At 38.4% G+C, this 23,533-nt stretch overlaps 1 protein-coding gene across 2 annotated transcripts in view; it reads left to right on the forward strand.

The window, feature by feature from the left end:
* MYOM2 (myomesin 2) overlaps nucleotides 1-23,533 on the forward strand; it is a 218,157-nt gene that overhangs the window by 30,268 nt on the left and 164,356 nt on the right. Inside the window, exons 2-6 of one of the 2 annotated variants that reach the window (XM_040349806.1) lie at nucleotides 718-845; nucleotides 6,738-6,860; nucleotides 13,209-13,389; nucleotides 17,569-17,726; nucleotides 21,531-21,623. In XM_040349806.1, coding sequence (XP_040205740.1) covers nucleotides 739-845; nucleotides 6,738-6,860; nucleotides 13,209-13,389; nucleotides 17,569-17,726; nucleotides 21,531-21,623 — 662 coding nt within the window. In that variant the 5' untranslated portion in view covers nucleotides 718-738. The remainder of the gene's footprint in view (nucleotides 1-717; nucleotides 846-6,737; nucleotides 6,861-13,208; nucleotides 13,390-17,568; nucleotides 17,727-21,530; nucleotides 21,624-23,533) is intronic. The other variant, XM_040349807.1, reaches the window with a different exon arrangement.

Here is a 23,533-nt window from a genome sequence, read left to right on the forward strand (position 1 = left end):
GTATATCAGCGTGAGCCGGTCGGCAAGTGGTTAAAAAAAATCAACAAAAAAATACATGTTTGAACCCCCTGCATATACACACATATGAAAGTAAAAGCACAAATCAAGTGTATTTACATATGACACAATAATGAAAGCACACATATTGGGCATCGCTATGCACGCTAGAGTGAGAGCAATAATTATAGGATCATCATTCAGGGTTAGCTCTAAAATGATGACCTGTAAAGCCTTTTACAGCATCAACTATTGACAATTGTAAGTGCCTTTTTTTTAAAGAAAAAATGAAAAGGACCTAACATCATATACCCTAATCACTGGCCCTGTTCCCGCTGTCATTGATTTTTGAGCTGTCAGTGCCCACGCAGCCGGAATAGTGTTCTGGGGATTTGAAACCCCTGCTCCTCTTTCTGCAGGGCTTCTTTATACATAATTAGGATGTGTCCCTCTGCTTTATACTACATCATCTATTTAATAATATATTTTATCTATTCCCAATCCATATTTATATATAGATTTAATTTATTTTTTTCTTTCTGTTATTTTGGACTATTGTTTGCTTAACTTATCAATACTTTCATATATATTTTCTGCCTATTATAATGTTGCTGTGTGGTTCTACATGGTTTGAGAGAATGGGTTTGTAGACTGGATATACCTGTTATTAGGGTGTATGTGCTTTAACTTTGATATAATTGTAAATATCTTTCATTCTAGTTATAAGGACAGGCTGGTGCCATGTCTTCGAAGGTTGTCCCTTTTTATCAGAAGAGGCACAAGCATTATGACGAATCATACAGAAATCTTGATACCAGATATGTAGTTAAGGAATATTCTGCACAAAGGTAAGTAGTACTCAAATAAATATAATTTGTAACACTGTATTATATGTTGAAATCTGTCTGTGCACACTACACGGTTTTCTGGTAGAATTCACTGGAGTAGATTGATCCAAACTTTCATTATAAAGGAATACAGGCAGTCCCCGGGTTACAAACAAGATAGGGACTGTAGGTTTGTTCTTAAGTTGAATCTGTTTGTAAGTTGGAACAGGTACATTTGTTAAGTGTAGCTCCAGCCAAAAAATAGATTTTTAAGCTTTTTGGAAAACATAGGGAAGGGTTATCACCCCTGTAACATTTGTTTTGCTGTCTGTGCATCTGTTCAGAAGATTGCACCTCACATTCTGTCCCATTGACAATTGGTTTTTGAAAATTTTGGGTTATTGGGGAAACAAGGATTGGTGATAAAGGTGGAGACACCTTTTTCCCATAATAACTCTTACAGGAGAGAATTCCCCTTCCTTCACTTCCTGTTGTCTCCCTCCGTTTGTAAGTAGGAGTCGTTTGTAAGTCAGGTGTTTGTAAGTAGGGGACCGCCTGTAATTACAGAAATTGAACAACAGTGAAAACATACAGTGGGTGTCCACTATTTTACTGGCTCTACTGTCTTACAATTTGTTCTATCCTAAACAGACTGGAGCCTTTTTCCACCTCTTACAGAAGATTATTACTGGACCAATATATACAGTACAGTTCTCAATACATGATGACTACTCAAGAAATTTGTATAGATTATAATTATGTCTAGGAGACAAATGACTACTGTAGTTTTAATTAGGGATGAGCCGAACCCCCCCCCCCCGTTCAGTTCACACCAGACCCTTTGAACGGCCCGAACGTTTGCGCGAACATTTAGAACCCCATTGACGTCTATGGGACTCGAACGTTCAAATTCAAAAGTGCTAATTTTAAAGCCTAATATGCAAGTTATTGTTGTAAAACGTCTTTGAGAACCCGGGTCTTGCCCCAGGGAACATGTATCAATGGAAAAAAGTTTTAAAAACGGTTGTTTTTTTTAGGACTTTTTTTCCATTAATACATGTTCCCTCGGGCAAGACCCGGGTTCTCAAAAACGTTTTCACAGGCATACTATAGACACCCAGCAGGTACAATATTTAAAGGATTTATTTTTATTTTTATTTAAGCATCATTCACTGCTCCTGAATCTTTAGATGCAAACTACAGAGCACACGGCCAGTACACACCAAGTAGCTTTAGGTGCAAACTACAGAGCACACGGCCAGTACACACCAAGTAGCTTTAGGTGCAAACTACAGAGCACATGGCCAGTACACACCAAGTAGCTTTAGGTGCAAACTACAGAGGACACAGGCAATACACCACGTAAGAATACTGCAGCTAGCACAATCACCTGCCTGCCAGTAAATTAGGAAGAACTGATCTAGCTAAACTATACAGTGTATAAATATATGTACAACACCTGGGATGTATATATATCCTCCACACACTGTAACATTAACTGACTAGCCTGCCTGCTCTATCTACCTGCAAAAAATGACACTCTCTCTGTCCTCTCTTAACCACCGCAACACACTACACAAGGCCGACCTGCAGGCAGCATTTTATAGTGTGGGGCTTGTACTAAACCCCTTGAGCCATAATTGGCCAAAGCCACCCTGGCTTTGGCCAATTATGGCTCTCCGTTTTTTGCAAGCTGTGATTGGCCAAGCATGCGGGTCATAGTGCATGCTTGGCCAATCATCAGCCAGTGATGCCGCAGTGAATTATGGTCTGTGAAACGTAACTCTAATTTGGCGCGAACGACCCGTTTTGTTCGTATTTCGATGAACGATCGAACATACGATGTTTGAGTCGAACATGAGTTTGACTTAAATACGAAGCTCACCCCTAGTTTTAATATTTAGCAATATAATGTTGATAGTGATAGTTGGGTCCAGTGGTTAGACCTGCATGGCCTATTTGGAATAAAAAACTCCCTCAATTTAAAGAGGAATTGAACTCTGTAATCTGTTCTTAAAATAGGCAGGCAAAGGGCAAAGGACTAGCAGCTAATTGACTCAGGCCTCCCTGCGGCTGATTTTCCCTATTACTGATGTTCTATGCACTGTATGTCTGTGTGGAGTTAAAGGAAATGTATTGTTTTCTCGGAAACTCAAGCAAGGAGACAGTGAACAACACAGTAGGAGTATCACTAAGACCCCTTTCACACTGGGGTGTTTTTTAAGTGCTTTGGCATTAAAAAAAGTGCCTGTAAAGCTCCTGAAAGAAGCCTCATCTGCAATCCCATAGTAAAATTCCTGAGTGCTTTCAGAGCCCTTTCACACTGCCAGCGCCTGAAAAATGCTGGTAAAGCTCCGCTAAGACCCCCTTTCAGACTGGGCATTTTTTAGACGCTTTGGCGTTAAAAAAAAAGTGCCTCAATGGGAAGGGATGCTTTAGGAATGGTGCATTCAGCACTCCTAAAGCACTCGGGCTTTCACATTGGGATTGCAGATGAGGCTTCTTTCAGGTGCTTTACAGGACCTTTTTTTTACGCTAAGACCCCTTTCACACTGGGGCGTTTTTCAGGTGCTTTAGTGTGAAAGCACTGGGGCTTTCACATTGGAATTGCAGATGCAGCTTCTTTCAGGTGCTTTACAGGCACTTTGTTTTAACACTAAAGTGCCTGAAAAATGCCCCATTTTCCTATTGCCTTTTTCCACGTTGAAAAGTGTACACACGACCGGTTTCCTCGGCAAAAAAAAAAACCAGCAAGCTTCTTGCTGGTTTTTGCCGAGAAACTCGGCCGTGTATACGAGGCCTTATATCTCACACATCCGATCTACAGTACATCTATGCGGTTGTAGAAACAGAAGGTTCTAGGCACCCTCACACACCAAGAAGTGCACTGCTACCTTTAAGAGGAATTCAAAACAAAATGTAAAATGTTCAGGATAATGCCTAGGCACTTAACACAAATGTTTCCTATAGCATAGCAAATCTTCACCTTCTGAGTTAAAGTATTTGTGAACACACTGCTTCAAAAGGGCATTGTATTACAGCCTATACAATTCTCAATACAACTTTATTTTTTAAAATGTTATTTTCTTATTTTATTGTGGCTGGCAGGTGACATCACATCCTCACCAGTCCCTCTTAAAGGGGTTGTAAAGGTTTGTTTTTTATTTTCTAAATAGGTTCCTTTAAGCTAGTGCATTGTTGGTTCACTTACCTTTTCCTTTGATTTCCCTTCTAAGTGTTTTTTTTTCTTGGTTTTCTTTGTCTGAATTTCTCACTTCCTGTTCTTCCTCAGTAAGCTGTTCTGGCTGACTAACCCCCAGCCAGAACGGCTCGAAAGATGGTGGCAAGTTAACTGAGGAGAAACAGGAAGTGAGAAATTCAGACAAAGAAAAAAATAATTTAGAAGGGAAATGGAAGGAAAAGGTAAGTGAACCAACAATGCACTAGCTTAAAGCGGGAGTTCACCCATAAACATTTTTTTACCCTTAGATTGATGCTCATTTTGTCTAGGGGAATCGGCTAGTTGTTTTAAAATCGAAGCTGTACTTACCGTTTTAGAGAGCGATCTTCTCCGCCACTTCCGGGTATGGTCTTCGGGACTGGGCGTTCCTATTTTGATTGACAGTCTTCCGACACGCTTCCGATGGTCGTATCCATCGCATCATGAGTAGCCGAAAGAAGCCGAACGTCGGTGCGGCTTTATACTGTGCCTGCGCACCGACGTTCGGCTACTTTCGGTAAAATCGTGACGCGATGGATGCGACCGTCGGAAGCCTGTCGGAAGACTGTTAATCAAAATAGGAACGCCCAGTCCCGAAGACCATACCCGGAAGCGGCGGAGAAGATCGCTCGCTAAAACAGTAAGTACAGCTTCGATTTTAAAACAACTAGCCGATTCCCCTAGACAAAATGAGCAGGAATCTAAGGTTAAAAAACGTTATTTCCGGGTGAACCTCCACTTTAAAGGAACCTATTTAGAAAATAAAAAACAAAACCTTTACAACCCCTTTAACTGTTTAGAAGAGGAAGACACAATGGAAAAGTCCTGGTCTATGGCTTAGTCATATGCAGCAGACAGGCAGGCTAACATTACACATTCACACAGCAAAGAAATAACTTCCCTGAATGTGTGTGCTACAGTCCAGAAAAAGCTTTGGTTTTGACAGTTGCTCCCAGCTGGAACCTAGCTGTCAAAACTAAAACTGGCCCTGCAATGCAGCACACATATACAGAGTAGTAACTCCGCCACTGTGTGTGTGACATAAGTCCACTCACCTGCCTGCTGTGTTAGTAATCCTGCCCACCCACTCCGTGATAATCTTACCTACTATGTGTAATCTAAGCAAAGCTGACCATAGGAAATTCAGGCACGCCGTGTTTAGGCATGCCATCCTGTAACATCCTGTAACATCACAGGGACACAAACTGACCATGGCAGCATGGATCTTCTTCCGTGTTAACCAGGATCTATTTGAAGCAAGGACCCAAGGGAACTGTCAAAATCAGCAGGGTATTAAAAGAGGTAGAGTAAATAAAAAGTTAGTAAAATACATGTCAATTGTATTTCCCTTTCAGCTCCTCTGCAACCAGAGTCCCTATATATGGTTTGCTTAACCCAATTATCCTAGCAGGACCGTATGCCAAAGCAGCCTGACCTTATGGTGTTAACCTGCTTAACTACCTTTATAGGAAACATCTTTCTCATTTTATTGGAAGACCGCACTACCCCTTTATGGTTGTATAAAGCATACTTCCTGTTTCTGATTTTTGATCCAATGTCAGAAACTCCTTCTACTTCACGTTCTGTAACAATGCTGTTTCTGCCTTGGATACCTGACCATTATTTCATGTTATGCTTATCCTTTAAGTCATTTTTCTATTTGATTGTTTGATCGCTCTTTCTATGCCATTTGTCTCAAAAGTGACATGTATTTTCTGTACTCTTAATTTGTGTTATCAATAAACTATTTCAACTAGAAAAACAAAAATATGTTTACCACACATTTATTAAATCGTACTTTGTGGGGTAACAGACACTTTAAAGTGGGGGTTCACCCTAAAAATTCTAACATTACATTGAGCTGACTTCTGACACTGACAGTATGCTGATTTTTTTTTTTTTGCCGTACATACCGTTTTATCACTATTCCCCCCCCCCCGGCTTCCGGATAGTGAATCCCGCGGGAGTGGGCGTTCCTATTCACAGGCTAATTGATTGATGTGATGACAAAAGCTTCCCACCGGTGCGTCACGAGTTGCCGAAAGAAGCCGGACTGCGAGTCGGCTCTATACGGCGCTATACTGCGCCTGCGCACCGACGTTCGGCTTCTTTCGGCAACTCGTGATGTGCCGTATGCGCCGGTGGGAAGCTTTTGTCATCACATCAATCACTTAGCCTGTGAATAGGAACGCCCACTCCCGCGGGATTCACTACCCGGAAGCCAGGGAAAAATAGTGATAAAATGGTATGTATGTAAAAAAAAAAAAAAGATCAGCATACTGTCAGTGTCAGAAGTCAGCTCAATGTAATGTTAGAATTTTTTTTTAGGGTGAACCCCCGCTTTAAGTTCCACTTTAATGAGCATTTGCATGTCTTCTCTATAAAGTCATAATCACTTATTAAATAACTTTCTGAATTAGTCTAGTTTTTTGGTTGGGAGAAATAGCTAATATTCTGGGGCTTCAGGAAGTTAAAGTACAGTTCTGGGGCAGCTTGAAACACAGACAAAAAATAAAACAGAAATGTTTTTAAGTTAATCAATTTTAATAATATGACATTATATTCCTTAATAGGAAAAAAGATGTATAAAAAAATAATAACACAAAAATGGTTTATTCAAGAAGGTGGAATGTTTGTCAAATGAAAGTGCTGTAATAGATTGATTGGACATCATCTCCTCTCTGTCACTGCAGAAGAAGCACCTCAGCTTCTGCTGTAAGAAGTTCAGCAACTTCCTTCTCCGGTTCAAGAATAAAATGCGTTTGTGGGTCTGATAGAGATGTTCAAGAATACTATGTCCCTGCATTTAAAAGAAGGTACATGCAACTGTGTACCATGCATGGATGGTAGAGGCAAACTAAAATCGTGACATATTTTATTTATTTTTTACTCTTGATATGCTTTGGATCATTAACACACTAGTAGTAATAGTAGTAGTAGTAACAGTAGCAGTAGTAGTAGTAGTATGTTGTAGTAGCAATAGCTTAACTTACCTTAAATCAACTAAAGGTGAATCTTTTTTTGTTTATTTTTGGAAAGATCTTTATTGCTGTCTGTGCCCCTGTTAGGGAGATTCACCCTCTCTATTTGCCCTATTTACCAATATCCCCAAAATCGAAAGTAAAAGACAATCCAAAATGTTGAGTTGTCACCAGAATAGGAAGAGATTCACTAATTCGGGTGAATCTGGTGACAATCAGGGATTCCCTCACTTTGGAGGGATATCCTTCCACGTCCTGTTTTAGCTACAGGACAGGAAATAAAGGGAAATCTCACCAATGCAACACAGATAGCCAAAAAACTAAATAAAAAAACTACTCGAGTTATAACCCTCTCTTGCTCTATCCAAAAGAAAAAAAAAAGTTTTGCCTTTACTTGGAGCTTGGTAATGAAAATTTTAAGTATTTTAAAACTCTTTGTCATAGTTCATATATCTTATTTATATTACAACAAGGTAATACAACTAACTAACAAGGTGAGCATATACGTCAAACAATGATGCACTGTGCAACCTTGAGACTCATTGATGTCATTGTGAATACAATTTACAAGTACAGGAACTAAATTCAATGACATTATTGGGAATAAAGGTATAACAATTATGATGATTCATTTAAAAATATCTTTCTCTTGGGTAATATTATCGTTAATTTATGACTTTTTATTCAGATGAAAATGTTCAGTCTTTATAAAACCTGCCAAAATTAATTGGTTTAAAACTTAACTGTAGCCATCTATAAAATGCCACGTAATATACTGGGGCTGGTATTTTTTATGTTCATGAACTGACTTCTGCTGAGCGGTTTGCCTGCAAAATGGCAATAGAAACCCTGCTCTGGGGTAGGAATTCAGGAAATTAACTGGCCTTGCTTTTTCCACTCAATAACCTGCCTTACATAGTGTGTGGGTGTGGCAGTGACTTTGCTGTTAAAACTCCCATTGCTTTTGTAGCAAGCGGTCACAGGCATTTCCTTGCTACCCTGCGTGTGCTGTCATTAGATATAAATGACAACGCTTCATATTTCACAAGTAATAAATACATTTCACAAGATGTGCAGACATCTATAAATATCATTTTTTGGGGATAGCTTTTGATCAGATTTAACTATCAAAGCTGTACTGTATGTATTTTGACACTTCCTTCAAAGTCATGGTGAACTAATCTTTAGACTTTATGAAAACAATATTAAGTTGCATTTTTACATGCAGTAGGGACAATGTCATGATGGCCGTTAATAGCATCAGCAAGTCTAACAGACAAAATTTGTTTTATACTTTATTCCCATATTGTCATTATTAATATGTTCATTTTGATTGTTACCTGTTATAAAATGTAAAGATCTGAATATTGTTTACTATTAAATAAACTGGGAAAAAAAATAATTTGCTGCTAAAATTGCATACTATACATAAATGGAAAATTTAATGCCACCCAATGATCAAAGAAGAGGGCACAACATGTTCTTGTTTGTTTTTTATCTTATTTAATATAAGTATACAGAGTCTATATACTAAATTACTTAAAGCGGGTCTAGGTTTTGTGATACAACTGAACTTCTCAATGTCCATTGAGAATGCATTCATCAACTAAATTGCATTTAGAATATGTTTAAACTTTTAAACATGTAGTTAGCATTAATAATACATAACAAGCAATTAAACATGATGTTGTTGGGGTGATGGAAATTCTTAACATTTATTAATAAACATTTTAATGAATATGTGTAGTCTGAGAGTTTTCAGAGATTGAAATAACTTAAAGTGAAAAAGTAGGCATCCATATTAAAGCATGATAATATTTTCCTTCTAGGTTACATCCACATACACAATTCTATTTAGTATATTAGGCCCACATTCTCATACCATACGTATAAGCAGTTTGTTGGCGTCTCCTCAAGAGATAATACTATTAAGTTGTCACCAGAGCAAGACATGAGGGTTGACCTTCCAATAAGAACACGATTTCTGGTGAAACATGGAATACATGTCTTCTTTTTCCTCAACGGGAATGGAGAAATTTGACTCGCCGAGATCCTCGACAGCCTAACAAGGAACTCGACGAGCAAAACGATGTGTTTCGCCTGTCGAGTTTCTCGGTCGTGTGTACGAGGCTTCAGAATTAAATGAAGAACAGGTGCACTTAAATAACATTTTCAAAAACATGTGGATGTAGCCTAAATTTCCTTTCCCTTTTTTACCTTTAAAGTACCACCCACCAAAACATTAATTTGGTAAAACAAAACTTTACAAAATGTATACTTATCAGCCTAATGTTTTTAACTGTGTAAAGAAGATGTGTGCTACTAGTGTTTACAGCCTAAATGGCCCAGGCATCCAGGTAAGGATTTTTTTATTCTTTCGTCTTGTGCATTACTCAAAAATAGATTCAAGCAAAGTTTAGCTTTACAGCTTGGCGGGAATGTTGAAGTTTACAGCCTACTGCGCTAAGCTTTGTTTGACTAATTGCCATAAATAAACATCACTATAAACTTTTGCTAGGTATGCTTAGTGCATATGCATGCTCTATGCAACTGATACATGCATTCTGGGTAGCTCTTTCAGTTTGCTAGGATTTTCTATATGAAAATGCCTTGGTCAAGATCATTAGAGATCAGCAAATTAGCTCTGATGATCATATGCAAGTGTATGCTAAATCCCGGCTTAAACTTCTTCACGATAAGGTCAGTAATCTCTTCTGTTTTTTCTATTTTCAATATCTACCCTGCCAACAGTGTATGTAAGTGTATGAATGAAGTTTTATGGGTGATATCTTGATATGGTTAACTCAATTCCCTTACCTCTATTAGCCATAATTTACCAAAACAAACAATGAGAATAAATGTTTTCCCTTTGGCACATGCAACCTGATATTTGTGCTTTGAATCAATCAGGAAGAATATGGCTGTTTATCTTTAGGAAGGATATGGCTGTTTATGTGTAATAAAAATATTTCACCAGTTTCTATTGAGGCAAAAGTTTCATCATTAATGCTAGGAAAGGGATTTGGTAATGTATAAATTGGAACCGTCTTTCGAGAACAATATTATGAAAAAAGGGTTAAAGTGAACCCATACTCCAGATGTTCTGTACAAGAGCAGATTCTACAAGGTTCATATTCTTAGCTTTATTTGCCAGTAATGTTTTAGCTGTACCATGCTCCGATTTAAAAAACAAATGGAAATGAATACGCTCCATATTCTTACCCACTACATAAAAAAATACTGTATCATCCTATTTCACACTATTTAGACATTGTTTCCTTTGCACCCTTCACATTTTTAATGGTGATGACAATTATTTCTTTATACTAGATTGCCTTTCAAATTCTTCTTTATTGATACTACAATCTACTCACTACTAATTCGGAAGTGGGGCAGCACTTTGGGAGTAGGATAGTACTATGGATGTTTAATTTTCAAGCATGATGGCCAAATATGCCATAAGATTACAAAAAGCTGATGAGAAAATAAGAGCAATTATGAAGGAAGATATATAAGATAAGTAAGAATCAGTAAGCAGTTTAAGAATATTAAGTAGCAAGCAGGTGATAGAGAATAAGGGATATAGTGAGGAGCAAGTATAAAAGGCAGGAAATAAGGCAAGAAAATAATAAAGAAGAAGTTCAGTAAAGTCAGTACAGAAATAGAGTAAAGCAATAGGAGTCTCATGCGCATTAATAGACAGATAGTAGTAAAAAAGAAAAGAAATGGCACTATTTAGTCTAGAAGAATTATTGCACGATTGCGATCATCACAAGAATTACTAATGATAAAGAGGAGAGAAAATGGCAAAAAATACTGAAAATTTAAATACTAATAGTGTCAAGGTTACATTTTAATATCTGGTGGATTAGGTGTATGGGAATATGGAGTACTTAAATTTTTAAATTATGTCTTAGATCTAGTGTCATAAAAAAATTCACAGAAACGTCTAAAAAAAGGGCTACATCATTTACTTTAACAGCTTAGGACAACTGTTTTGTACCTAGGTTATAGCAAGTCAAAACAACCCGCTAAAGACCAGCTTTGAGCAAGCATGAGGTATTGGCAGTGTACATTGTTTATCTTGCATTAATTGTACTTATAAAAGTTTACAGTCAGTGAATTCAAGAGAAGAAAATCTGTGTTTTTTTTTTATTCCTCTTCACATAATTGGAAGTCAACACAGCTTAATTTCACAGTATTTCACCTTTCTTCACCCAATAGACCAAGAGTAGAAATCAGTAGTTTCTTACATTTTTACATTGCACCGCAACTGATCACAGATCTAGGATTGCAGAGGTCTTTTTATCCATTATTCATTGAACTTTATTATGTTTAACACTTGCATTGTTTTTTTTTTTCTTACAAAGATGCAATAGTTTACAATTAGTATGTAGCATTTGCTTGAGATTTATATATTAATTTAATATAGTTTTCACTGCATTATTTCTTCATTCACTTGAGTATTATTTTTATGTTATTTTTACATATAGCGCAAGATTTTCTGTCTTGTATGCAGGTTGACTGATTTCCCGGTGCTCAAACGCAACACCTGCTGTTCAATAATCTAAATATAATTTTATTCCAGTAAGAATCAAGGGGATAATCAAATGATTAGCCAAAACATCTGCTGAGCAGATTATCACACGCAATAACAATACTATTCATGTTTAGGTCAGTATTCAGGTATTGTACTATTGCAAGCCCTGATGAAGAGGTATTTTTGAGCCCCAAAGCACATTGGCTACTTTTTTGACTGTCCTTCTGTCCTTTACGGGAACAAAATTATATCTGGATTATTGAACAGTGGTGTGGCACTTTAATTCTTATTTTTGCTGTATTGCACTACAAACAAGGAAACTGTGAAGATCCTCTGCTGTGTAGAAGCTGTCTGTCTGGTAACAAGATCACTTACATCAACATATTTACAATGCCATGGAATAGCAACACCAATAGGAAAACCTCATGGGTCCAGCGCTAACATTTCACATTCCCAAGTATGATTTCTTTGTGCAGCTTTTTTTTTTTTTTTTTTTAGACCTTTTTCTAAATTCTGCAGCCCAGTCACCAAACAATAATACCTTTAATGTCTCCTTTAGAGTTCACAGGTAGCATTCCCAATACTATGCAGTGATGCATTTCATTTTGTGATAATGAGGTTTGGGAAAATAGGAGCATGATTAATGAATATTCATGTGTGTATGTGTAAAATAAAGAATAACACTTTCTTTAGGTTGTACACATCCATCTATAAGCTGTGTTCCTTTTAAATCTGTGTGTTTTACAGCGCCTCACTTTAATTTCAGAGGCATATGGCATTGGTCATTTCTAAACTGGATAGGTGCCTCTTTCCACCACACTCACATGAAAGTTTATGTGAATGCAGAAGGTCAACGTGGCACTGAAGTGTGCTATTTAGCTGAAACAATTTAGCTCCATCTGTTTCTCCTTTCACATATTGCAGTTTAGTCATTTGCAATGAGGAACGCTTGTTGAAAAAGATAGCTGCTTTGCGTTTTGGAGTGGGAGGGGCAAATATATCAGATTCACTTGCATTCCATTAATTAGTCACTGGAGTGCTAACCCTATAAAACTAAATCTATTTGTTGGGTTCTATGAAACAGCATGCTTGCCAATATTGTGATTTTTTTTCTATTCACTGTGCTTTATAGTTTTAATATACCAACTTGCTCATTTTATGACTTTCCTATCAGTCAGGCGGGCCTAAAAAATATTTTAAGTATCAATAGAGCAAGATTGAGTATGTACTGTAAAAGGTAAAAGCCTGTTAATCTGGTAGGCTGGTAGGAAGAACACTAGAGCATTTTTTGTTAGACTACATACCCTACAGTATTGTTATACATTTTACAGTATTAGTTTTAGCATATTCCAACTTGCAACACAAATATATAACCATTTTTGCCACATTAATTTTTTGATCTTCTCTAATATTTCTTATGCTTTTATGAGTGTGTATGTTTGTGGTAACAGTTATATATATAATTGGTACAATAATGCTTTCTGTTATGTATACTGTAGGGACTTGTTTAAAATGAATGTGCATCTTGGCTTTTAAAAGACTCCATAGTTCAGCAGTTTGATTTTTGGGGCCTTACATTCATTCATTATTTGTTATTATCCACTGCATCACTACCCTTTTATAGCTGTATATTTGTTCTGCAGGACCCAGGCGCAACATACTGAACAACAAACGCAGCAATACAGTGAGCAGCATACCCAGCAACACAGAAGCTATGACAGAAGTGTACATTATGCCACGGAGCTGGCCCATTTGGAAGAAGATGTTCGCATCGCACGTGCTTTAGCAAGAGAACAGATTGATAAAGCGCATATTCACAGATTGGTAATGCAATGATTGTCGTTCTTGCTGGCACAAAACAATGTTATGTTACACTATACAAACCCCATTAAGGAATGATAAACACCACTGAGCAGTAGAAAGTCTAGTGTATCCTCAATTAATACCTTTTTTTATGTTAAATAATAATAGGTATCCCTTTGACAATACATTTGTCATTCTTACTGTTCAGATCTATCTATCGCCACATCTCTACATTCTCTCTATTGCCAGTTTTCATACTTAGCATTTCAACTGGGTAAGACACGGGGCGCAGAAGATGAATGTAACCAGATATGCCAGTAGTGCCATAAGAAATGAAAGGGCTCTAATTAGACAGACAACACATGCCTCGTCTGACTTGTCTGAAAGGGATTGTAGGAAGGATAATGGAGTTTATCAAATGGAGTTCTTTCACTGACTAAATAGATTTATTTTAAATTACATTTTAATGAAATCCTTCCTGTTCCATGGCAAACTTTCCAGCAATAGCAGTTGATGCCTAGAGGCAGCATCTTAAAATGTATCACTTGATCCAACCACGTCTTTGTAGAATCTCTGTAGGCACCTTATACCCAGGTTGTCCCATCCCACCATTCTCTTTCAATACCAAACTATTTCCAGACTTCCTATGCAACTTTCTCCACCAACGCTAAATTAATTAATCCCATCCCTTGTAATCTGATCATAGACATGTGAAGCCTCGTACACACGAGTTTCTTGGCAAAAACCAGCAAGAAACTTGCTGGTTTTTTTTTTTTGCAGAGGAAACCGTTCGTGTGTACACTTTTCGACGAGGAAACTGTTGAGGATCTCGTCGAGCCAAAAAGAGAGCGCGTCTTCTTTTTCCTCGACGGGAATGGAGAAATTTGGCTCGCCGAGATCCTCGACAGCCTAACTAGGAACTCGACGAGCAAAACGATGTGTTTTGCCCATCGAGTTTCTCGGTCGTGTGTACGAGGCTTGAGGGTAATAACCAGATCTCTCTGATTTAGATTACTTTAGGGGGCTATTTTATTCACCAGAAGACACCATAGCTCTCCCTAGGAGATAAAACATACTTATAGAATGTATGAAGCTGCTCAAAAAGACCTCACTAACAAGTTTTTTGTGTCTGCATTTTTAACAGTCCTCTAAGGTCTATAGCCTTCTTATAATTTTACGCTTCTTTGGGTAGGACTCTTATTCATATTATATAATAAAATAATAATATTCTAATGCCATTATTGTGGATATTGTATGCCCTTAATGTGTATAGTGCTACAAAAGAGAAATGATTCATATCAGCAATAATAGTAATAATAATAAAAATGCCTATATATAGGCAAATTGAGCCCTTCCAGCATTTATAGTTCTGACGATTACCTGTTTCAAAATGATTACTATGTCTCAGCATTATATAGGATTATTTCTTATGTTGCAAGAGATTTTAAATAACAAAATGAGCATTCGCAAGAAATTGTTCCCTTTGGCTTAGCTAAGATCTATTTATTTGATCTTATACTTCAACGATTGAAATGCTCTGCAATGTTAAAAGACTGATCCAAAACACATCAGGATTGATTTACTAAAAGCAATTACATTGTTCATTTTGAAAGGGAATACTCCTCATAACTTGCAAAGAATACCCAAACACATGTAAGGTACATGAAAAAAAAAAAACAGCATTTCTGCTTGCAAATGATTGGATGATGGAAGTCAGCAGAACTTCACCTGATTCACCAAGGTCTGCAGACATTCCCTTACAAAGTGCAATGAACTTGCAAGATGAACAGTCTATTTGCCTTTAGCAAATCAACCCTATTATGTCTCATTGACTACACATTCCTTACACACATATCACACACAAGGCTCAAACATTTGTTACATTGTGCAGTGGGTTGCTAATTGTTATACTGAAGTGCTGTAAGTAGATTGAGGGCTCTTTGTTGCATAGGCACTTAATACATAATTTCCTTAAAGGAGAAATCCAGCCCAAGCTTTTTAGGCTGGACTTCTCCGATGGTTCACAGGCGTGCAATTAGTTTTGCACTCCTGTGACCCGTTTTCAGTGAAGAGCGGTCCGAAGTCCATGCTCTGCTGACATCACCAAGTTCAGTCAAGACAGCGCGTCATCCCAACGTCCAACTTTTTCAGTGAAGAGCAGTCTGAAGTCCGCTCTCCGCTGCCGTCATCCAGTTCAGTCGAGGCATCTAATAAAGAAAAATTATTCAGCGCTGGAATGTAAATATAAACTAAAAAATGCGAGCCAGCACTAAGGTAAATTCAAATAAAACACCTCACACTGACATAAAATAATAGTGCAGCGCAAAGCAAACAATTGTAAACTATACATACAGAAAATTAAAACATATGATATATGATATATAATTAAAAATTATATAATAGAGTCCATATAAAGTGCTCAAGTGCAAAAAGATGATCCAAATCGGAATATAATAGTGCAAAAATCCAAAGGGTGATATCCAGAAGGAACCTCCACAAAATAGCAGGAATGGCCTCTCACCTTACAACTTTGACCTGCAATAGGTCACAAAGCATAATCAGAGAACCACCTGTTCTCAGAGGACAGCAAGCAATGCAGCAGTAGAACCACAATATCAGTCAGACTCAGGATCAGGACATGGCAATCAGGGCATAAAAAAAAGGAGAGGAAATCTAGTGCTCTCTGAAGCCAAAATACATTTATTTAAGGATAAAAAACGAATACACTCACTGTATAGGCACTCTCAAGCGAGTGCAGCGAAACAGCATAAAACTAGGTCGGCGATCGCGGGTGACGTCACACGTGGCCCCTTCCCCTCGTACGACGTTACGTCCATTGAGAAGATTCGCAAACGATCCCAAGAGTCTCCAAGTCTCCCCCCCCTTGGAGACTCTCGGGATCGTTTGCGAATCTTCGCGTGCATTAAGGCAAAAAATGTTTTTCTTTACAACCTCTCCTCTGTGAAACAGGCGCTTTCAGCGTCGTATTGCGTTCCATGCTGGGGGACCCACAGCTCCGTGACCGCGGCCGCGGGACCCGCGGACCCGATCGCCACCGGAGTCCCATGATCGGTCCCCGGAGCTGAAGAACGCGGAGAGCTGTGTGTAAACACAGCTTCCCCGTTCTTCACTGTGGTCGCTGTCATTGATCGTCTGTTCCCTGATATAGGGAAAGGCAATCAATGTAGTCACATGTCCAGCCCCGCCCCCTTAGAATTAGCAACACATATGAGGTCACACTTAACCCCTTCAGTGCACCCTAGTGGTTAACTCCCAAACTGCAATTGTCATTTTCACAGTAAACAATGCATTCTTATAGCATTTTTTGCTGAGAAAATGACAATGGTCCCAAAAATGTGTCAAAATTGTCCGATGTATCCGTCATAATGTCGCAGTCATGAAAAAAATCGCTGATCGCCGCCATTAGTAGTAAAAAAAAAATATTAATAAAAATGCAATAAAACTATCCCCTATTTTGTAAACGCTATAAATTTTGCGCAAACCAATCGATAAACGCTTGATTTTTTTTACCAAAAATAAGTACAAGAATACGTATCGGCCTAAACTGAGAAAAAAATATGTTTTTTTTATATCTTTTTTGGGGGTATTTATTATAGCAAAAAGTAAAAAATATTGTTTTTTTTTTCAAAATTGGCGCTCTATTTTTGTTTATAGTGCAAAAAATCAAAAACGCAGAGGTGATCAAATACCACCAAAAGAAAGCTCTAGTTGTGGGAAAAAAAGGACCCCAATTTTGTTTGGGAGCCACATCGCACGACCGCGCAATTGTCAGTTAAAGCGACGCAGTGCTGAATCGCAAAAACTGGCCAGGTCCTTTACCTGCATAATGGTCCGGGTCGTAAGTGGTTCAAGGAACAGGATACATTACGGAAAAAAATTGTTTTAGGGTAACAAAAACTTTACCGCTAGGCCATTTCTTGTACTTATTCTCTTGCAAGTGCAATACTTGTCCTATGAGCCCTTCCATAGATACTAAATATCATGTTAACGAAATGTGAAATGCTGAAGAGCTGAGCTTAATAGGTAAATGCAGCAAGTACAGCAACAGCACATATAATAATGTGTGGGAAGGGTTGGGATCCAAGGGCCCAGCTAAACATACAGGGTTTGGGAATCAGCCCTTTGGCCCCAGCAGCATACATATTACTAACTGACCATATGCATATTTTCATTTGGCAGGTAGAAGAAAAAATGGCAATGCAGAGACACATCCATGAAGAATGCATAAGTCGTGCCCCAGATATCTTAGTACGACTCAGATCCCACACTGTTTGGGAAGGCATGTCTGTAAAGCTTTTCTTCACGGTACAAGGATATCCTACACCTCTTGTGCAGTGGTGAGTAGAAACTCCAGCAGCTTTTATACAAGACATTGCCTGCCATGAGGCAATGTGAAAACATGTTCATGACCTAGAATTGTCACCTTCCCATCTGCAACCATAGACAGTGCTTAAATAACATCCAAACAGTGTCACCTCTATTGTCAGGCCTGTCAGCATGTATAGCCAAAACATTTTTGGTTAAAATGATGGGGATTAGTTAAATTCCCTGTCAGCTTTTTTTTTTTGTTTTCAGTGTTCCCTTGGGTAGATTTCCCTTCTCTTCAAGTCCTACAGATACAACAGAAAGTGAAGGGAAAGCTCTACAAAGTAAGGGAGGTTCCATTAGTAGACAATTGTCCCCAAAACAGGGTTTCTTATAGGTTTTACCTTCACCTTGTTTTAAAGAATTTGTGATATATTTCAGCAGGGGGCATGTTCAAGGGGGTGTGTGCTATATGCAAACTGTGACTGGTCAGGGGGTGTGGTGGATGAACAAACTCCCCAATACAGACACACTGGGGGTAATTTACTAAAGGAAAATCCACTGTGCACTACAAGTGCACTTGGAGGTGCATTTGCTGTAGATCTGAGGGGGACATGCAAGGAAAATAAAAAACAGCATTTTAGCTCGTACATGATTGGATGATAAAATCAGCAGAGCTTCCCCTAATTTCAGATCTTCCCCTCAGATCTACAGCAACTGCATATCAAGTGCACTTGTAGTACAGAGTGGGTTTGCCTTTAGTAAATCAACCCCACTGTGTGTCTGCCCAGTGTCCTGTACCCCTGATTTGACAGCCAAATGAAAACTGATCACGCCAACACAGATCAGCTTCCATACTTTGTGTGGGTAATTTAGAACAAGGAAGAAAAGTGACTGGCGGGATAAATCAGGTACTTCAGATAGAAGAAGTTCATGCAAATAATAGAGACTATCTGAACACACAAATAGAAAAAAAAAGCATGTTTAACCTCCCTGGCGGTATGATTATGTCAGGTTTTTGATGCTGAAAGGTACAATTATATTGCATGGAAATTTGGCGTTTTACATTGTAGGCCTGTAATTCTTAGAAATAACTCACTTAAATCTGTCCAAACAAGAGTCTAGTAGACATCTCGGGTATGATAAAGTTTGAAACACGAAATCATTAATTATAATATAATAAATAACTATAAATAATTATAACAAATAATTATATAATAATAATAAAAATTATTCAATAATGTAATCAAATCTAAAACACGGAAATTTGCTCAGTTGCAGAATTGTTGCTGTCATTACTTTCAGTGTTTGATGACGAATTTCCCCACAAATCGCTATCGCACAATTCTGCAAGTGATTCTAATTTATTATCGCTGTTTTCTAGCTGCTCTAAAACCACTTTTGACATAAAGGGACACTTTTGGTTGCTATGGACAATCTCCAGTTTCCAGGCAGAAAGAACAGTATTTATAATATAAAAGTGCATGCAGGACACTGGACAGACCACTAGGTACAAAGGGGGTGTGTAATTATTTTATACAGTACTGTAATCTGTAAGATTACAGTATACTGTATGTGAACTGTGTTTTTATTTTTTGAATTTGGTGCCGATCTCCGCCCCCGTGTGTCGTAACGTCGCAGGGAATGGAGCTCGGCGGCACACGGGCACTGTGTGAATCGAGCGAGGAGACAGTTCGCTCACACAGTGGGGAGACATCGCAGGATCCAGGGACAAGGTAAGTAACTCCCTGCCTGGATACTGCGATGCAAACCCGAGTCTGGCTCGGGGTTACTGCTCATAGTACTGAAATTTCAGCCCGACTCTGGAATACCGCCAGGGAGGTTAAGGAAACATACACTTTAATGACATTTGTACAACTTTGGATTTTCTTTCAACAACAATAGGGGCTAATCTTTAAAAAACAAACTTGGGCTATACATACAGTACACTTTAACACCCCGGTCACACCGATCATGACATTGAAATCGTGCTATTTTACTTGAAGTAGGTGCTACTTCATGCAGAGATGTCTATGCAAGTTGCACCTGAACTTGCAAAAAGTAGTGCAGGATTTGCTTTCAAAATTGGTGTGACTCCAATGGAATAGGGGTCGCACCAATTTAACCGCTTCCAATGCGGACAATAGGGTGCGACTTGTCATTCGATTTGAAAATCGCATGACAGGTTGCACCAGTGTGACCACGGCTGTAATAATTTTTTTCTGTAAAATATACTTGCTATTCAAAAACTCAAGTTTCAGCCTTGTCCTAAACTTGATACTCAGAATACACTTCTGTATATTATTATTCTTGGTGCTTGCACTTATCAGTAGACATAACTAGCCATAGATAAGTTCAATGGCAGAAAAGAAAATTGACTGATCTGATTTCTATAACAACATAGGGCCAGATTCACAGAAGAGATACGACGGCGTATCTCCTGATATGCCGTCGTATCTCTGTGATCCGCCCGTCCTAACTATGCGGCTGATTCATAGAATCAGTTACGCATAGATAGCCCTAAGATCCGACAGGTGTAAATGACTTACACCGTCGGATCTTAGGATGCAATTCTAGGCCGGCCGCTAGGTGGCGATTCCATTGCCATCGGCGTAGAATATGCAAATGACTAGTTACGGCGATCCACGAAGTTCCGCGCGTTTGTCGCAATCTCGTACATCGTCGCTTGTCGGTTTTTCCCGTCGCAAAGTTACACCTACTTTAACATGGCTTATCTTTAGATCAGCCATGTTAAAATATGGCCGTCGTTCCCGCATCGAATCTCGAATTTTTTTTTTGCGTAAGACGTCTGGGAATACGAAATGCCGTAACGCACGTCGCAGTTCAAATAAAACCTCCGGGCGCCGTAATTTCGCGCAAAGCACGTCGGGAAATTTTAACACGGAGCATGCGCAGAACATTCGGCGCGGGAACGCGCCTAATTTAAATGGTGCCCGCCCCATTTTAATTAGGCGAGCTTGCCCTGAGCGGATTTACGTTACACCGCCGCAAGTTTACAGGTAAGAGCTTTGTGAATCAGGCACTTACGATGTAAACCTGTGGTGGTGTAACGTAAATTAGATACGTTACGCCGCGGGGGAGCAACGTATTTGTCTGTGAATCTGGCCCATGGCTCCTAATGTAGAGAGTACAGCTTAAAAAGGTGAACTTAATTGTGTCAATATAATCCTCTAAAAATATATCACAGAAATGATTGTAGTACTTTAGCTTGTTCATTATAGCATAAATCGTGCGTACTCAAAACGCTAAAAAATATTTTAGCTCAGAAATGTTTTTTCCTAAAACTCAAAAGTCTAGCAGCTTTATATTTAGAAACTTTGTTGATCTAGTTGAGGTTTCTACTATATTTCCTAATTTCCAAATGATAGTATATTTAGTAAGAATTTTCTGCATGTCACTATCATGCATGTCATATCATTCAGTCGACACGCTGTTTTTTTCACCAGCTTGTTTTTATTACACACATTCTATAACAAAATAGTCTTGAAAGTAATTTCAGTGTTAATTTTTCAATTTTATTTCCTGTTTAATGTCTTTCTCGCACATATTAAAACTTTGAATGGTTCACGTGCCCTATAGCAGCGCAGCAAACACTTCAATCCAATTTTGAAAAGCTCTAAAAGGTGAATGCCCAGCTTAAGCTTTCCATTAGCTATAATTAAGTGATGTGTTGCATTTGCAATGCAAAGAATAACTTCTTCTTTTCATTGCAATGTCAGTGCAGTTTAGGACTGTGTAACTATAACGTACTTGTTTTTTTAATAAAACAATTTCGTTTATGGGGATAAAATTACCACTTCTTTTATTTTGTATAGGTATAAGAATGAATCTTTGATTAGCCCAGCAAGTGAACCAGGAAAGTATAGAATTGAAAGTAAATATGGAGTGAACAGTTTGGAAATCTACAGGTAAGTAGACAGCATTTTCTTATACTAAGTAACTAGCTGTGTTTACCTTTTACATTGGTAATAGTATGATCTTTAAAGTGGTTGGAAGCCTTCTCCTATACCCAGTGAAGTGACTGGCCTCAGGTAATACACAGAGATGAAACAAATCCTCCTACATAAGTCTTACATGTATATCTGCTGTCTTTCCCTTCCTACACTCTTTGGGAAGTTATTAATTTTTCTTACTCATTCAGCAAAGGGTGTGGAGTCTGGACTTACACTGTGTGAAAGCTGAATGGAGGAAAGGCACCCCCCCTCCACATAGGCAGAGGAACGAAGGAACTTACAGAGCTGTACTCTGAATAGATAAGCTCTTATCTATCTCTAAGTTCCCTCCCCGACACAAATTTCCAGCTTATGTTAACTTGTGTGTCAGAGAACTTATGATGCCTCTAGCTGCAGGCATCATTCAGATATCACCGCACAAAGTACAGGACGTCATATGACGTCCACCCAGGATGGGAGATCCCCTAAGTGGACGTCATATGTCTATGTGCGGTATTGAAGTGGTTAATTAGGCAAATTAGGCGGTCGCCTAAGGTCTGACACTCACAGGGGCCTCGCGGCCGCCTAATTTGCCTCTGCTCAATCACTATGTGCTAGATTCGTGCAACTTTCTGCAGCTATTTTGCTTGAATTTTTTTACCCATGTTACCCAAGTTTTGCTTAAGGCCTCACAAAGCCTAGAGCCACCTCTGTCTATTATCCTTTAGGAAATCAACCCCACATTGCAGAATAAGGCATGTCTTGTTCCACATTGTGGGGTTGATTTACTAAAGGCAAATTTTCCCCAGGGCTTAATGAATGTGGTGAAAAAAATATGTTTTATTTTTGCAAACGATTGGGTGATGAAAGTCAGCAGAGCTTTGCCTATTTAATTAAGCTCTGGGACAAATTTGCTTGCAGCGTGAACAGTCGATTTGCCATTAGTAAATAAGACCCTGTGTATTTTTGTAGAGATCTTCTTGATAAAGACAGACATTTGCTTGCATCATATCAATAGATTATTTTTTAAAACATTGCTAAAAAACTAGCAATAGAATTGTTAGTGCAAAATATGTGTGATAAATAAATCTGTGCTAAAAATACCCCAAATTATAAAGTGCATGGACATTAAATGGAAAACATCCATAAAAAAAACGTATACAGCAATTCAATTCAAAGTGCAGTTCCTGTGTAGCAATAGCAGAAAGCAATTCAAATGAGCTCATAAAGTGTCCATATCAAATCAGTGCTGCACATCAGAGAAGAAGGTGTTAACTCCTCCACCGCAGACACAGAGACTCATCAATCCAAAATGGCCTCTTAAACCAATAAGTGGGTTTTAGAAGACTTTTATATAAAATTTGTAGATATACTGCTGTTGATACTGGAACCACACCTCCACCTTTCAGGGTAACACTCATAAATGGATTAGAGGGGGAAGAAGGAGACCATCATAGCACAACTAATTTATCAAGGACAAATTCAAACTAGAATATACAAGCTTCCAGAGCGCTTTAACTCTCTGGCAAATGTCTGTTGCCGACTGTGGTAGGGGGCAGAATGGTTTCGCGATTTTTGTACAAACTCTTTTTTTACGTATACAAAAGTACACTTCATTCATGTAGTTAAAAGTAAAAAAACATTAAAATCACCAACAAGCATAAATGCTCACCCACCCACTAAGATATGTAAACTCAATACTAGTTGCATCATACGACCAGCTATGGAAGACTCTGAGGCCTTGTACACACGACCAAGTTTCTCGGCAAAAACCAGCAAGAAACTTGCTGGGAGATATTTTTTTGCCGAGGAAACCGGTCGTGTGTACATTTTCGTCGAGGAAACTGTCGAGAAACTCAACGAGCCAAAAAGAGAGCAAGTTCTCT

The sequence above is a fragment of the Rana temporaria genome, chromosome 4 (genome assembly GCF_905171775.1).
Source record: "Rana temporaria chromosome 4, aRanTem1.1, whole genome shotgun sequence".
NCBI classification, from domain to species: domain Eukaryota; kingdom Metazoa; phylum Chordata; class Amphibia; order Anura; family Ranidae; genus Rana; species Rana temporaria.